This window comes from Tachypleus tridentatus, chromosome 6, assembly GCF_004210375.1.
Source record: "Tachypleus tridentatus isolate NWPU-2018 chromosome 6, ASM421037v1, whole genome shotgun sequence".
NCBI classification, from domain to species: Eukaryota; Metazoa; Arthropoda; class Merostomata; order Xiphosura; family Limulidae; genus Tachypleus; species Tachypleus tridentatus.
Window position 1 is genome coordinate 55,067,397 of NC_134830.1, and position 15,278 is coordinate 55,082,674.

The 15,278-nt window shown below is 35.1% G+C and overlaps 1 protein-coding gene across 11 annotated transcripts in view; it reads left to right on the top strand.

Moving 5' to 3' along the window:
* LOC143252550 (receptor-type tyrosine-protein phosphatase N2-like) overlaps window positions 1-15,278 on the top strand; it is a 96,358-nt gene that overhangs the window by 69,057 nt on the left and 12,023 nt on the right. For 5 of the 11 annotated variants that reach the window (XM_076504872.1, XM_076504871.1, XM_076504874.1 and 2 more), the window contains exons 4-9: window positions 84-150; window positions 1,047-1,194; window positions 1,761-1,834; window positions 4,526-4,603; window positions 9,930-10,049; window positions 11,257-11,423. In XM_076504872.1, the coding sequence (XP_076360987.1) occupies window positions 84-150; window positions 1,047-1,194; window positions 1,761-1,834; window positions 4,526-4,603; window positions 9,930-10,049; window positions 11,257-11,423 (654 nt within the window). Of the gene's footprint in view, window positions 1-83; window positions 151-1,012; window positions 1,195-1,760; window positions 1,835-4,525; window positions 4,604-9,929; window positions 10,050-11,256; window positions 11,424-15,278 lie in introns of all 11 variants that reach the window. The other 6 variants (XM_076504873.1, XM_076504878.1, XM_076504879.1 and 3 more) reach the window with 4 other exon arrangements.

Here is a 15,278-nt window from a genome sequence, read left to right on the forward strand (position 1 = left end):
CTTGATACTTGATGTAAGAGGTGACACAATAAATAACAAGCAAAAAGCAGATTCTTTGAAGGATGTTGTTCAATCTTCTGCAGTTTTCTCTGTAGGAACGAAGAACCGGTGACGTCAAATATGGATATTTCTACGGGACACATGATTTTGGTGAGCGAAATGCTATTCTAAACTTCTATTTTAAATATCTTTTTTTAATAAAATTATTTTTCCTTTAAATTTTTTTCATTTGATAATAAATACCGCTGTTAAATATAAAGTTAGAATAAAAATGTAAAACAATAATAAACTCAGTCTATTACAACGTGTTTTCACAGTTGCCAAATATGTACTTGAATATTTCTGTTAAGAAAATTGACCCTCATATTGTCTTCTTAATATCTTAATAAAACTCTGAATCATATTTTTATATACCCATAATCCAACAGCATCCTGTTCTTGTTACATAATCCTGAGGCCCAGCATTGCCAGGTGGTTAAGGCACTCGTAATCCGAGAGTAGTCCAATAGTTGGTGGTGGGTGGTGATGACTAGGTGCCTTCCCTCTAGTCTTACACTGCTAAATTAGGGATGGCTAGCAAAGATAGCTCTCGTGTAGCTTTGCACGAAATTCAAAAACAAACAAACATAATTCTAAATTAATGCTGACGCGCACTGCGAGTTAACCTGTTGTAGTTAGAATCCAGTTACCAGAAGGGTTACGGTTTGTTTGTTTTTAACTCTATGAACTATTAGTTGCTTAACTAAAAGCAGATATGTTCTTGATATTCTATGAAATTAGCTTGTACCAGAAAAGAAAAAGTAAAATAACTATTGGTTACTTAAGTGTGACTTTGATCAAGTGTAATGACCGTGAGAGACATCGTTACTTAACTGATCTGAGCCCTTAGTAACGGTTGGGATGTTGAAATAAAAGCGAGATATAATATAATCATATTTTTTGAAACTGTGCTACATAAGCTTATTATTATAGTCTAACTAATTTCCATTATGTCTGTTCATGACAAATAAAGCTGTGGAATGTTAGTGACAATTTTTTACGACCAGTCCTACATGGAAGACCACTTGAATAACAAGAACCGTTTCGACCGAGAGTGGGAAGCTCTGTGTGCCTACGAGGCTGAACCATATTCCACTTCTGCCGCTGAACTACCGCAGAACATCAACAAAAACCGATTTCCAGGCGTCTTGCCATGTAAGTCTTACGTTTGGTCATTGAAGGACGTATTTCATACACTGTAGACTTTGAATTTTTTCTTGAAGATAACTGGACAGCTATTCTTTGTTTTGTTTTTTTACGAATTATACACATGTTTTTAGCTGTTGGGTTCCAGTGTTAATAGTTCATTTTGTAACAAAGACCTCCTTGAGTATATAGCTGTATTGTTTTCAAAGTATCTCTAAGGACATAGGCATCTGCAAGGGGGCGCCTGCATCCCTGGATTATCAGGTTTGCGCTTCCATAGTTACATATAGCTTTGATATCATTCAATCATCTTACCCCCTCCTGTAAGAATACATCTTGCGGAAGCCCTTGTCTTTCTCCTTAATATTTAGTTTTAATTAAAGGTTTGTACACAAAGAATAGTTAACGAGATTTATTGTTGTAAATACATTGAAATGAAATGCCTAAGTAGAATTTCATTTTTTAACAGTTTTCAAATATCTTTTTGTTTGTAATTATATCTACTTTAATCTAATTATCTTCATAAAGGTATTTTTTGAAAGACGAAAATAACACTGGACATACTTCATTTACAGATGACCATTCTCGTGTGATCTTAAATAACCTCTCTAATATCAGTAGCTCCGACTACATCAATGCCAACACTATAGTGAGTTATGGATTTAGAATAATTCTGTTATTTAATAGGTTCACGTATTTTCACTTTTATCTATATGGGCTCAGCATGGCCAGATGGATTGGGCGTTTGCCTCATAATCTGAGGGTTGCGGGTTCGAATCCCCGTCCCTCCAAACACGCTCGCCCTTTCAGTCGTGAGGGCGATAAAATGTAATGGTCAAGGTCACTATTCGTTGGTAAGAAAGCGTAGTCCAAGAACTGGCGGTTGGTGCTGATGACTAGCTTCCTTCCCTGTAGTGTTTCTCTGCTACATTATGGACTCCTTGAGCGAAATTCAAACCAGATTATCTCTGTCTATGTTAGTGCGTATTTGACATCGATGCCACATGATGAAACTGTATAGTGTTTGTATGTAGCAGTCTTTGTTTTTGTTTGTTTTTTAATTTCGCGCACAGCTACACGAGGGCTATTTGTGCTAGCCGTTGTTAATTTAGTAGTGTAAGACTAGAGGGAAGGCAGCTAGTAGCCGACTCTTGGGCACCTCTTTTAGCAAAAAAAAGGGATTGACCGTCACATTATAACGCTCCCACGGCTGAAAGAGTCAGCACGTTTGGTGTGACGGGAATTCGAATCCGTGGCCCTCAGATTACGAGTCGAACGCCTTAACCCACCTGGCCATGCCGGGGCCCATGTAGCAGTCTAGGAGAGTTTGTTAATATGTCGGTTTCTCTTTGAATATTTTACTCAATCTACGGATGATACATGTATTGATATCAGAAAGATATCTATAGCTTATTACAGTGGCGAGGCTGTAATATTCATGTCGTTGTTTTGTGGCCAAATGTGAACTTTGAACTTAATAATTTATTATTTTAATAAAAACTCGTAATAATGTTCAATAAGAAAAAGAATTATTAAATCAGTTCACACATATAACTTTTGTTAGGCCTTTCTTATCACTGCCAGCATTAGTGAATCAAACAATTACAGTTTTATACAGCTTTTGAAAATTCCTGTCACAAAGTTTTGTATGCTTTATATAATTTACGGATACTGCTTATTTATATGTTAACAGATTTATTTTATTTTTCATCAAGACAAATTTGAAAATGTCATCTATGACGTAGAGACCTATTACCTGGTAAATTAAAAAAAAAAGAGTAAAATACCACTAAAATATTATATACACATTACCATTATAAGAAACTTAACCATATTGCTTTGGTTTGCTTACCCATGCTGTGCTATAAACGAAACTGCAGTCCAAAGCAGAGGGTATATTGAGAGTATATTAGGTGTGTGTTTTTCTTATAGCAAAGCCACATCGGGCTATCTGCTGAGCCCGCCGAGGGGAATCGAACCCCTGATTTTAGCGATGTAGAGTATATTAGGTCTCGACTTCACAGATTCTCTTTTCAATTTTAACTCTGAAGTAAAATGAAGGAAGAGTTTTAAAAAACATACATATATAATCATTGAATATTTGATCCACTGTATAATATCGAATAATAAATGATGTACAATGCCGTAGTATTATTGTCACACCAAAATTAACTTAATTACTAGATGGCGAATTAAAAAGTCTGAAAAGAAAATAAAGCTATAAGTCTTTCGGAGATTGTGTCAATTAGATTCATGGAAAGGCATGTAACTTGTAGATATTGCGTCACATAGGTTAGTGTACGTGCATGCAATTGTACGTTATCCATCACGTGAGTTCATGAGAAGGCATGTAACTCATAGATTTTACAGCACGTAGGTTAGTGGTGAGGCACGTAACATGTATATGTAACACTGTGTATATAACGGCGGATATATAATTTCGGGGTATTGCTTCACGTAGATTCATGGTCTGACGTGTAGCTTGTGATAATTATGTCATATATATTCGTGGACAGGCGTGATACTTGTAAAATCACTCACGTTTCAAGTCCCGCGTAACTCTCAGAAGTTTCTAACTCAGTGATGTCAGCACAACCGAATTTGCTTGTGTGTTTGGTTTTAGCACATAGCCACATATTGGTTCCATACGCTCTGTCCATCGCGGGGAAGAAACCCCAAATATTAGTGTTGTAAGTCAGTAAACTTACCTCTTACCTACAGCAGAGGGACAAAAAGTGAGAATTCGTTATAAGCTATGACGAAAATACATATAACATTTGTATGTTTCAGCACGCTCTGAGTCTGTGGATATTATGTCACTATAATAGTGACACACTCTCTCTCTCTCTATATATATATATATTTATTTATAAAATATTCCTTTTTAAGCTAGTTTTCGAATATTCTAAACACGTGTTATAAAAGGACTGAATGAGGTTCTGAGACACGAGCACTACCTATTTCGTGTTTAGACGCGTCTTTCCAGTAGCTATAAAGACATCATGTGCAACAAGTGGGCGAGGCACAGCACATCATCAGATGGTCGAGTTTGTTCAGTAAACAACAAAATTTTGTGTGTTTAGCGCTGAAGAATAGTCTCTTCTCAGTGGTTTGTCGATTTCGTTGAGAGTCATTGCGAAAAAGAAATGGCCTGAAAAGATGGCCTTTCACACACACACACACACACTGCCTGCAACTAATCATCTGCCATTATTGCCTTGCGACTCGGATATTCTGACAACATTGGTACTTTAACCGTACATATGCACGCAATCTTGTAATTATTGTCCGATTATTTATAAGGAGGACATATTTAGTAACCCTTTCATCTCTGTCACAGATTGACCACGATCCAATAAATCCAGCTTATATTGCAACCCAAGGGCCTCTTCCACACACAGCCGCAGATTTTTGGCAGGTTTGTATTTATACCAATCAGAGTTCTTTGACGTTGAAATACTGTGACTTTTACGCATGTGTATTCAGGCTTAATCTCGTAAAAATGTTTTATATATTGCTACTGGAAGAAGATAGATTCACAAGGAGCTTAATTTCACAAACATTTATGAAAATTTAAGCTAGTTGAAAAACAGGATTCTAAATAACGTGAATGTTGCCATTTTCAAGAGTTTAAAAACAAGCAATTGTTGTTTTATCCTAAAACCTTTTGAATTAACCGTTTTTGCTGTTTTCTTTGTGTGTGCGTTTTTACACATGTCTGATTTCAAGCCACAGTGGAGAAATTAAGAGAAATGTGGGGACTGTGTGACAGTGTTTTTAGAATAATTCATTGTATTACTTATGTAGAGCTGTCTTAAAAACAAGACACTAAAAACTTGTCCATAGAAAACTGCAATGATTGCACGTGTACATGCATCATTGAAAAAGATAGAGCTTACATCTGTACTCAATGTTCCGACTTATTTTTCTGTGTGTGTTTTCTTCTACCACTGTTACCGTACATGAGCACAGTACGAGTCGAAAGTTTTGTTAGCTTGACTTATTAAATCCATGTATCGCTTTAATCCACCGAGTGGAATCGAACCCCTGATTTTAGCGTTCTAAATCCCTAGACTTACCGCTGTAGTAGCGGGGTACCTTTGAGGAAGATGTGCTTTTAATCGTGAGTTCTGTTTTTGTGATGTTGTTAGTTTTGTCTCTTATTAATGCTCGGCATAGCCAGGTGAGTTAAGGCGTTCGACTCGTAATCAGAGGGTCCGGGTTCGAATCCCGGTCACACCAAACATACTCGCCCTCCCAGCCGTGAGAGCATTATAATGTGACGGTCAATCCCACTATTCATCGGTTAAAGAGTAGCCCAAGAGTTGGCGGTGGGTGGTGATGACTAGCTGCCTTTCCTCTAGTCTTACACTGCTAAATTAGGGACGGCTAGCGCAGATAGCCCTCGAGTAGCTTTGCGCGAAATTCAAAACAAACAACAAACTCTTATTATTATTAATACGCAACATTAATTAATTTCCTTGTAGTCGTGACGGCTTCAGACCGCTTTTATTTTGTGGACTAGATACGCTTGTTTTTTTGTCTATATATGTTTCTTATAATTTTTATGGCTTGTAGGATTCTGCTTTCATCGTAAGAATATATTACTAGAACGGCTTCTTCATTCCTTACTTTTGTAGTCACAAGATAAATAAACAGCCTACAGAATGAAAACTTTTTGAAACAATTTCAGACCACATTATTTAGGCACTTGTTTAATAAAAGGATAAAGTTATAACCAGTGAAGTGTAGACCCGTTTGTTTCTCAGCCCTTATATACAGTTTGACTGGAACCGACTGATACTATATTAAAAAAACGAAAGTAGATCCAGTCCAGTGCAGTAATTCTGACAAGTAACAATAAACATTTGTAACTGAAAAATGCATTGTTATGAGGTCTTCGATACAAAGGCAGCATTGTTCAGATTCTAGTCTGGTAATATTAGTAGTGTATTGGAGGTTTTTACTTGTTACATTTTACCTTCTCCAGAAACTTTCGTTAACAATAAGATTTCTTGTTTCCATGGTAACATCACGCGGATACATATGATGGCTGTTTCGCACGAAACGTGTATTATGTACGTTCTTTTTTGTAGTAAATTGAAATGAAGCACGATTATAGATAAGTCGACTCGTTATACGTTTACAGTTGTTCACCAAATCATGAGAAAAATAGCGAATTTTATAGCAATAACCCGTGAAAAAAGTGTGTTTGTTTTTAATTACTTCTAAATATTTCACTTTTTTACTTTAACACTACATGTAAAAAGTGAACGAATAAAAAGAACAAGGTTTTGTTCAACTGAAACTCTTTCACTTACGGAAATATTAATTAATATTTTAGTGTTAGGTTATCTGTGAGTGTCATTATAATTAGGTGTATTTTGTGTGATTCAGTGAAGCAGGTTTGTATGTATCATGTTGAAATCTTTGCGATTGTAATAGGCCTAATATTTATGATAAAAACATGTAGAAAGCGGGTACGTTTTTTTTCATTTACATAATTCTTAATTTATCTACTTTTGTATTTTAAAATAACTTTTCAGATTTATTTCTTTTTTCGGTCCGGCATGGCCAGGTGGATAAGGCACTTGACTCGTAATCTTAGGGGCGCGGGTTCGAATTCCCATCAAACCAAATGTGCTCGCTTTTCTAGTCATGTTGGCGTTATAATTTAACAGCGAATCCCACTATTAGTTGGTAAAAAAGTAGCCCAAGAGATGGCGGTGGGTGGTGATGACTAACTGCCTTCCTCTAGTTTTACATTGCAAAATTAAGGACGGCTAGCGCAGATAGCCCTCGAGTAGCTTTGTGCGAAATTCCAAACCAACCCATACATCACTGCTCTTGACTATACATTCTTTTACTTCGTCAGCTTTCTATGTTTAAATCATAACTTTCAAGTGATTGAAATAAAACATTTTATTTTGTGATTAACAGTTTGCTGAGAAGAGAAACTTAAGTTATACATGGAGTTCTTAAACGCTGCTCTAAATACAAGAAACGATAAAGCAAGTCAATGTTTGATGCTGTAAAATAGAACAGTTAAGTTTTGCCTTCTTCAGCGGACGTTTAGTCTTTCTGGGACAGTATTTTAGGTATTGGTTTATTTTCGCCTTCTTTGACGATGATGCTTTACAGAACACTTGAGCAACGAAAGCCAAGAGAAAAAAGTATTCGTATAAGTATCGTTTATATATTTTAATAAACTATAGGATTAGCATTATTTCCAAAAACAACAACAAAACACCTACAACTTAACAGTGTGAAGAAGCCCATTGAAAGTATAGTCACTGATTCTCCAAGCCAGTGTAATAGTAAATAAATGTATGTCGATATTGGTGGTAGCTTTGAACCAGAATATCGCTTCAGCTTCACGACAAAGTAGCTTGGAAAACGTAAAAGGATAGAATAGTGTTTGTTCTCTTAATGATGTTTTAAAGACATTTATCTTATCTTCCAAATGTCTTGTCTCACTGGAGGTTAATGTCCACAATTCCTATTTTTACTATGTTTATATAAATTGTTTCTATCACATAACCTCCAAATTGGCGCTTAATTTTGCAGTTCTATTTGGAAAATAACCTACTAGTTTGCCTTTTCTCTTTTCTGCCTAAAATAAAAAATGCTTTCAGTATACTGTAGTATCAGTGCCATTAAAAAAATCAAAACTAAATAAAAACCTAACATCGTATGTTTCTGATGCTTTTATTTTGAGTGTAAACTAATCTCTTGTTGTTGTTGTTTTCTACCAGTATTTCACTACATAACCTATATTTTTATATATATATATTACAACCAATCCAGTACAACGTCACAATTTTGTAAAGTTAGAGTTCTGGAACATTAAACTTTTTCTATGTGTTTCAATACTGCATGTTAGTAATAAGTCAACACTGTTATATGACAATTTTACTGTTTCAACAATAGTATTCATCTCGAGTGTCGATCCCAATACTGTTTTAACAATAGTATTCGTTTCTAGTGTCGATCCCAATACTGTTTCAACAATAGTGTTCGTTTCGAGTATCGATCCCAATACTGTTTCAACAATAGTATTCGTTTCGAGTGTCGATCCCACTACTGTTTCAACAATAATATTCGTTTCTAGTGTCGATCCCAATACTGTATCAACAATAGTATTCGTTTCTAGTGTCGATCCCAATACTGTCTCAACAATAGTATTCGTTTCGACTGTTGATCCCACTACTGTTTCAACAATAGTATTCGTTTCGAGTGTCGATCCCAATACTGTTTGAACAATAGTATCCGTTTCGAGTGTCGATCCCAATACTGTTTGAACAATAGTATTCATCTCGAGTGTTGATCCTTATATTAATAAAGCTTTTTTGTCTTGTCACGTTTTCGTATGATAGGTGTTAGGACTAATGGCTGAAAGGGTTATTTCGTATCCTTGATAAAAGCATGACAAAAAAAAACAAACGAAAATGGCTCATGATAGAACCTTTGGACCAGCAAAGTTCAGTTTTTCCATAAGCCAAAGGAATTAAGATAAACAAAGTTTTGTGTAGTAAGTGGTCGTTTACTGTTACAAAACGAAACTGGGATTTTCACTATCTGGTTTCCTTTTATTTAAATAATATTTCAAAACATCAGTTTTATATTTATGACAAAGTGTATCTGTTATCTAGTGTTTTAACATTTAATATTCTGATTTATTATAAAAGGTAATCAAACACTTCATTTAGAATATTAGATAAAGTTATTGTAGATTCAGCTTATAAACATGAACGAACACATTGTAGCGACAAACTCTACAATATACACAATAGAAATAAATGTCAAACAGTTTTTACAGAATGAAACTTTTGTTCTCGATATGGTTGGTAATTTGGCGTAACGTAGTATTCAAACTAGGTAACAACTCACTTAGTTTTATTATAGTGCTTTACTCCATAGAATTGTAACCCTTGTCTCAGACTCTGTTCGGGCCTCCTGCATTAAAAGTTTGTACCAGCAAATTTGAAAACAAAAACAATTTCAACGGTTTTATTTTTGTTTGTTTTGAATTTCGCACAAAGCTACTCGAGGATTATCTGTGCTAGCCGTTCCTAATTTAGCAGTGTAAGACTAGAGAGAAGGCAGCTAGTCATCACCACCCACCGCCAACTCTTGGGCTACTCTTTTACCAACGAATAGTGGGATTGATTGTAACATTATAACGCCCCCACGACTGAAAGAGCGAGCATGTTTGGCGCGAAGGGGATGTGAACCGCGACCCTCAGATTACGAGTCGCACGCCTTAACACGCTTGGCCATGCCGGGCCATTCAACGTTTTTAATTCTTGTTGTATTCATTAACACTAAGTAACAGAATATCTATGTATCTGTTCTATTTCAGAAATTATCTCTTTCAGTAGTACAGTAGTATATATATCTGTGGATTTCTAACACTAGAAATCGGGTCTTAATACCCCTGATGGGCACAGTTCAAATAACCCATGGCGTAGCTTTATATTTAACTATAAACAAACAAACAATATTCAGGAGTTCATATATATAGCATTAACACATTCATATTTTGTTTTCAATTTAAAGTTATTTCGATTAGATATAAATATGAAACGTTTCGGATTTCAAAGTAGCTTATGGATTGTTAATCTCAAGTTGAGCACAAGGCTGTACAGTTGGCTATCTGTGTTCTGCCCTGCCCGCCAGTAGTTAGTGGAACCGGAGGTATAACTTTTATATTGACCAACTTATTTATCAACTATTGATTACAGATGGTCTGGGAGCAAGGAAGCGTCGTTATTGTCATGCTCACCCGGTTAATGGAGAACGACGTTGCAATGTGTTATCGCTACTGGCCTGAAGAGGGCAGTGAAGTCTATGACATCTATGAGGTAAAAACCAATTGAGTTAACCTGGTTAAGACGTGATATAATTTATGTTGCATCTGGGAAGTAATATTTTAAGTTTAAAGCCACTTGGAAAATATATATGATTTCTAAAATATACACTTTTTTATGCGTTTGTAATTACAGATCTACATGTAATACAAAATAGATGCCCTATAACCCAAGTGCTTTGGAAAGATACGTATTTCTCCATCAGAGCCTGGGTTATAGGGTATTGGTTTTTGTTGACTTTTTTTCAAACAAATTTCTGTGCAAAAAACGTTTTTGTGGTGTTTCTATTCTGTTTGACAAAATTACGTTTTGAGATGGCCAGGTGGTTTAGGCGCTCGACTCGTAATCCAAGGGTTGTGGGTTCGAATCCCCGTCGCACCAAACATACTCGCCCTTTCAACCGTGGAGGGGTTACAATGTGATGGTCAATCCCACTATTCGTTGTTAAAGGAGTAGCCCAAGAGTTGGCGATTGGTTGTGATGACTAGCTGCCTTCCCTCTCTAGTCTTACACTACTAAAATAGGAACGGTTAGCTCAGATAGTCCTCATGTAGCTTGGCACGAAATCCAAAACAAAGAAACGTTTTGAGATAAAATAAACTTCCTAGGGAAAGTATAACATTTTAAACACTATCTCTACACTTGAATACTGCTCTGAAAATAATTTAAAGCAATATTCAGATGCAACGTCACGTAATATTATGAGCTGTTTATGAGTTTATACACAAACACAATCATTAAGTGCTTAACTATAATTTACAAAAACAGGCAGCTATTGAATAATTATGCGTGTTTGTTAGACTTAAAGGCAGTTTTTGGTTAAATATTTCTTTTGGAATTTCGCGCAAAGCTACACGAGGGCTATTTGCGCTAGCCGTCCCTAATTTAGCAGTATAAGACGAGAGGAAAGGCAGCTAGTCATCACCACCCACCGCCAACTCTTGGGATACGTTTTTACCAACGAATAGTGGGATTGACCGTCGCTTTAATAACGCTCCCACGGCTGAAAGGTGAGCATGTTTGGGGTGACGGGAATTCGAAATCGCGACTCTCGAATTACGATTCGAGTGCCTTACCCCATCTGGCCATGCCGAGCCACTCGCTTAAAGGACTGGTATGAAGTGTTTGTTCTAAGTTGATAAAATAATGTATTGTAGCTTGCTCTGCCCGTATACTAAATAAGAGTTATTGTCGTTCCCAGATTCACCTGGTTTCTGAACATATCTGGTGCGATGATTATTTAGTCCAAAGTCCCTATCTGAAAAACGTAAAGAACAGTGAAACCCGAACTGTCACGCAGTTCCACTTTTTGTCTTGGCCTGACAATGGTGTCCCAACTTCTATTAAGGCTCTTTTGAAATTCAAAAGGTAGATTTACTGTTTACAAATATTCATCCCCGAAAAACAATTTATTTAAAAATGAAAGAAAATTATTTTTCTCACATATTATGTTCAGACTAGAAAAGACAAAATATCAGATTTTTTTTAAAGTAAAATCCTGTTCATTCATTAAAAAACAAAATATTATATTTAAAATAAATATTCATGCATTATAGTATTATAATACTCTAAATACCTTATAACTTGTATGTTTATCGTACAAATACTAATGATACATTAGATAGATTAGTATGCGGCTAACATTGCAATGATTATATTTTGATGTTTTCTGCGAATTATTTTAAGATTGTTATTTTTAATAATATAATTGTTTTGGAGGAAACTTGCTGGCATTTTCTCCGTTCTTTCATTACGAATCCATTTTTCCTAACCCTGCCATTCTAAATTATACTTGTTTCTGTGTGTTTAAAGTATGGACATGACGTACAAGATAGAATTGTCAGTTTACATGAAACACATACCTTATTTTACTTATCTGTAGTTTACTGATAAATGGAACTCTTCATGTCTTCCTTCCTTGTGCAACATACTTTCTAATTTTATTGGCTTGAGAAGTTCATCTAATCTTCTGGAACTAGAACTCTCGAACTAACATTCCTAGGTCTTCCATCATTTTTGTGATTGGTGCAATTTGGTTAACACAATTGCATAGTCATAAAAGTGATGGGTGTCCAAGGGACAGCCTGCAATCCTGTTTCTTCTATTCTTACTAATATAAAAGTGATGAGTGTCCAAGGAACAGTCTGCAATCCTGTTTCTTCTGTTCTTACTAATATAAAAGTGATGAGTGTCCAAGGGACAGCCTGCAATCCTGTTTCTTCTATTCTTACTAATATAAAAGTGATGAGTGTCCAAGGAACAGTCTGCAATCCTGTTTCTTCTGTTCTTACTAATATAAAAGTGATGGGTGTCCAAGGGACAGCCTGCAATCCTGTTTCTTCTATTCTTACTAATATAAAAGTGATGAGTGTCCAAGGGACAGCCTGCAATCCTGTTTCTTCTATTCTTACTAATATAAAAGTGATGAGTGTCCAAGGAACAGTCTGCAATCCTGTTTCTTCTATTCTTACTAATATAAAAGTGATGAGTGTCCAAGGGACAGTCTGCAATTCTGTTTCTTCTGTTCTAACTAATATAAAAGTGATGAGTGTCCAAGGGACAGCCTGCAATCCTGTTTCTTCTATTCTTACTAATATAAAAGTGATGAGTGTCTAAGGGACAGTCTGCAATCCTGTTTCTTCTATTCTTACTAATATAAAAGTGATGAGTGTCCAAGGGACAGTCTGCAATTCTGTTTCTTCTGTTCTAACTAATATAAAAGTGATGAGTGTCCAAGGGACGTCTGCAACCCTGTTTCTTCTATTGCTACTAATATAAAAGTAATGAGTGTCCAAGGGACGTCTGCAATCCTGTTTCTTCTATTGCTACTAATATAAAAGTCATGAGTGTCCAAGGGACAGTTTGCATCCTGTTTCTTCTATTGCTACTAATATAAAAGTGATGAGTGTCTAAGGGACAGCCTGCAATCCTGTTTTTTCTATTATTAATAATATAAAAGTGATGGGTATCTAAGAGACAGCCTGCAACTATGTTTCTTCTGTTACTACTAACTTGTGTTCTCTAACAACTGTTTGTCGCCTTGTGATGAACAGTTGTAATAGAAATAAATATTGTTGTAAACTAGGAAGATTTCACAAGTGAATGTGCTATGAAATATTTTCTGAAGAAAAATAATCTGGTTTTCAACATTTGTGAATTACTATTTTACTTACTAATTCTTACATATATACTTTAGTGTGTGACACCTTTTACTTTGCTATAATTTATATTAAAGCTTATTGTAATGTTAATTATATATAAAACGACGATAGAAGTCTTTAAAACTCAACTTTCTGCTAAAGAAGTGATACTTTATCTATTTCTTAAGTAAGATTACTACAGGTGGTTTATATGAAATGAAAGAGACGCATGGACTATAACGTGAATCATGCTACGTTTTTCTTTTCATGAGACCAGTGTCACGATTTAGAATTTTGAAATCAACTTTCAAAAGAAATATTACAACGAGTCTGCTTATAAAGCAATTGAAATATTAAAAATATATATACGTTTTTGAATACTCTATTTTTTTATTCAAATACAAACCTTAATCTTAATTACATTTTTTTTTTATGAAGCTTGTATTATTTTCCTTCTTGCACATAGCCCGTCAAACAGCTGAAGAGAAACGCTAGTGAATTCTTGTTTCGTATGTTTGTGTTAATAGAATATTTAGATGGTGGAGGAAATAGCCATACTCTTTTATTAATTAATTATTTCCCTTTGGAATAATTTAAGCAAATTCGAAAAGATTGAAAACCACCCAATGTGGAAATAAAGGTGTATAAACAAGTGGAGTAAAAGGTATAATTCACGGTTTTTGAAGAGTTTTGTTATCGCTGTCGTAATTGGATAAGTAAGCTTTGATTTTCATTGGCCCAGAGTGTTTTTACACTTTGTCGAGGTACTTTATATGAATCAATAATATATCAAAACTGTTTTTTTTCAACCGCACCCGGCATGGTGGACTCTGAAATTGAGGGTCGCTTGTTTTAATCCCCGCCCCACTAAATATGCTCGCCCTTCCAGCCGTGAGAGGTTACCATGTGACGGTCAATCTTACTATTCTTTGATAAAAGAATAGTGTCCAAAATTTGGCTGGAGTAGTGATGACTAACTGACCTTCTCTAGGAAGGTCGTAACGTTATTCTCTGCTTATCAATAAAAGTGTTAATACTCATACCAGCTGTTCTGAGACACATTTTTTATTTCAAATGGGTTTCTTGTTATCAAGAACGACCTTCTTTCTATCTATTCATCACTACTAAATTAGGGGTGTCTAGTGCAGATAGCCCTCGTGTAGCTTGCACGAAATTCAAAATAAATTAAAACATGTTCTGTTAAAAGTATGAAACCAAGAAGTCAGAAAATAAATTAAATAAACTTTTTGTTATCTCGGAATAAATTTCTTTCATTTGAAATTTCTTAAAAAGCCGCTAGTCGGCGCTATGTTCTATGAAAAGTAAAAATAGTGAATTTGCTCATACTTTTAGAAGTCAAATAACCTTCCTATTTATGTTCGTCCAAAAACACTGTTCGTCTGTAGTTTCAATGTCAGAACTGGTATTAGTTTTGACGATTTTTCTTTGAATTAATTTTGATGATTCTTTTTGTTGATACTAAAAAAACACGTTTCTGAGAGACATAAGTCCTCCAATTAAAAAGAATAAAACAATAATCGCTTTTTTTTTATTAATAAACATTCGTTTGAATGAAATGTAATAGATACGTCAGTTACAAATAACTCTCAATAACGTTGTCCAATTACTTATATTAATTCAGACTCAATCTTACTGTAATACTCCTTAAGTGTTTTTAGTTATTTACTTTCTAATAGTTTTATATTCGTACAAGCTTTGCCTTAGCCCAACTTTGATACAAAAGCAAAGCGCTCCTTTGAAGGACCAATAGAGACTTTTGTGTATCAGTTTCAAATTCAAAAGCCACGGTAAATATAACAAGCAATAAAAGTGTCCTCAGTCGTTAGCGCCCCTTCCTTAAAAAAAAAAAAAAAACACAACACAAAAACAATAGCGAACGAATATGTTTACAAAAGTGTTAGTTTTAATGTTTGCTTTCATTAGACATACAAGTGTTTTATATGTTCCTAAATAACAGGAACATCCTTTAGAGTTACTTTGTCACACCTTATGTATCGGAAGTAAAACGTTTAACATTAACTGCTCTAGTTTTTAACTTACCGCCAGTGTTGAAATTAGGCTT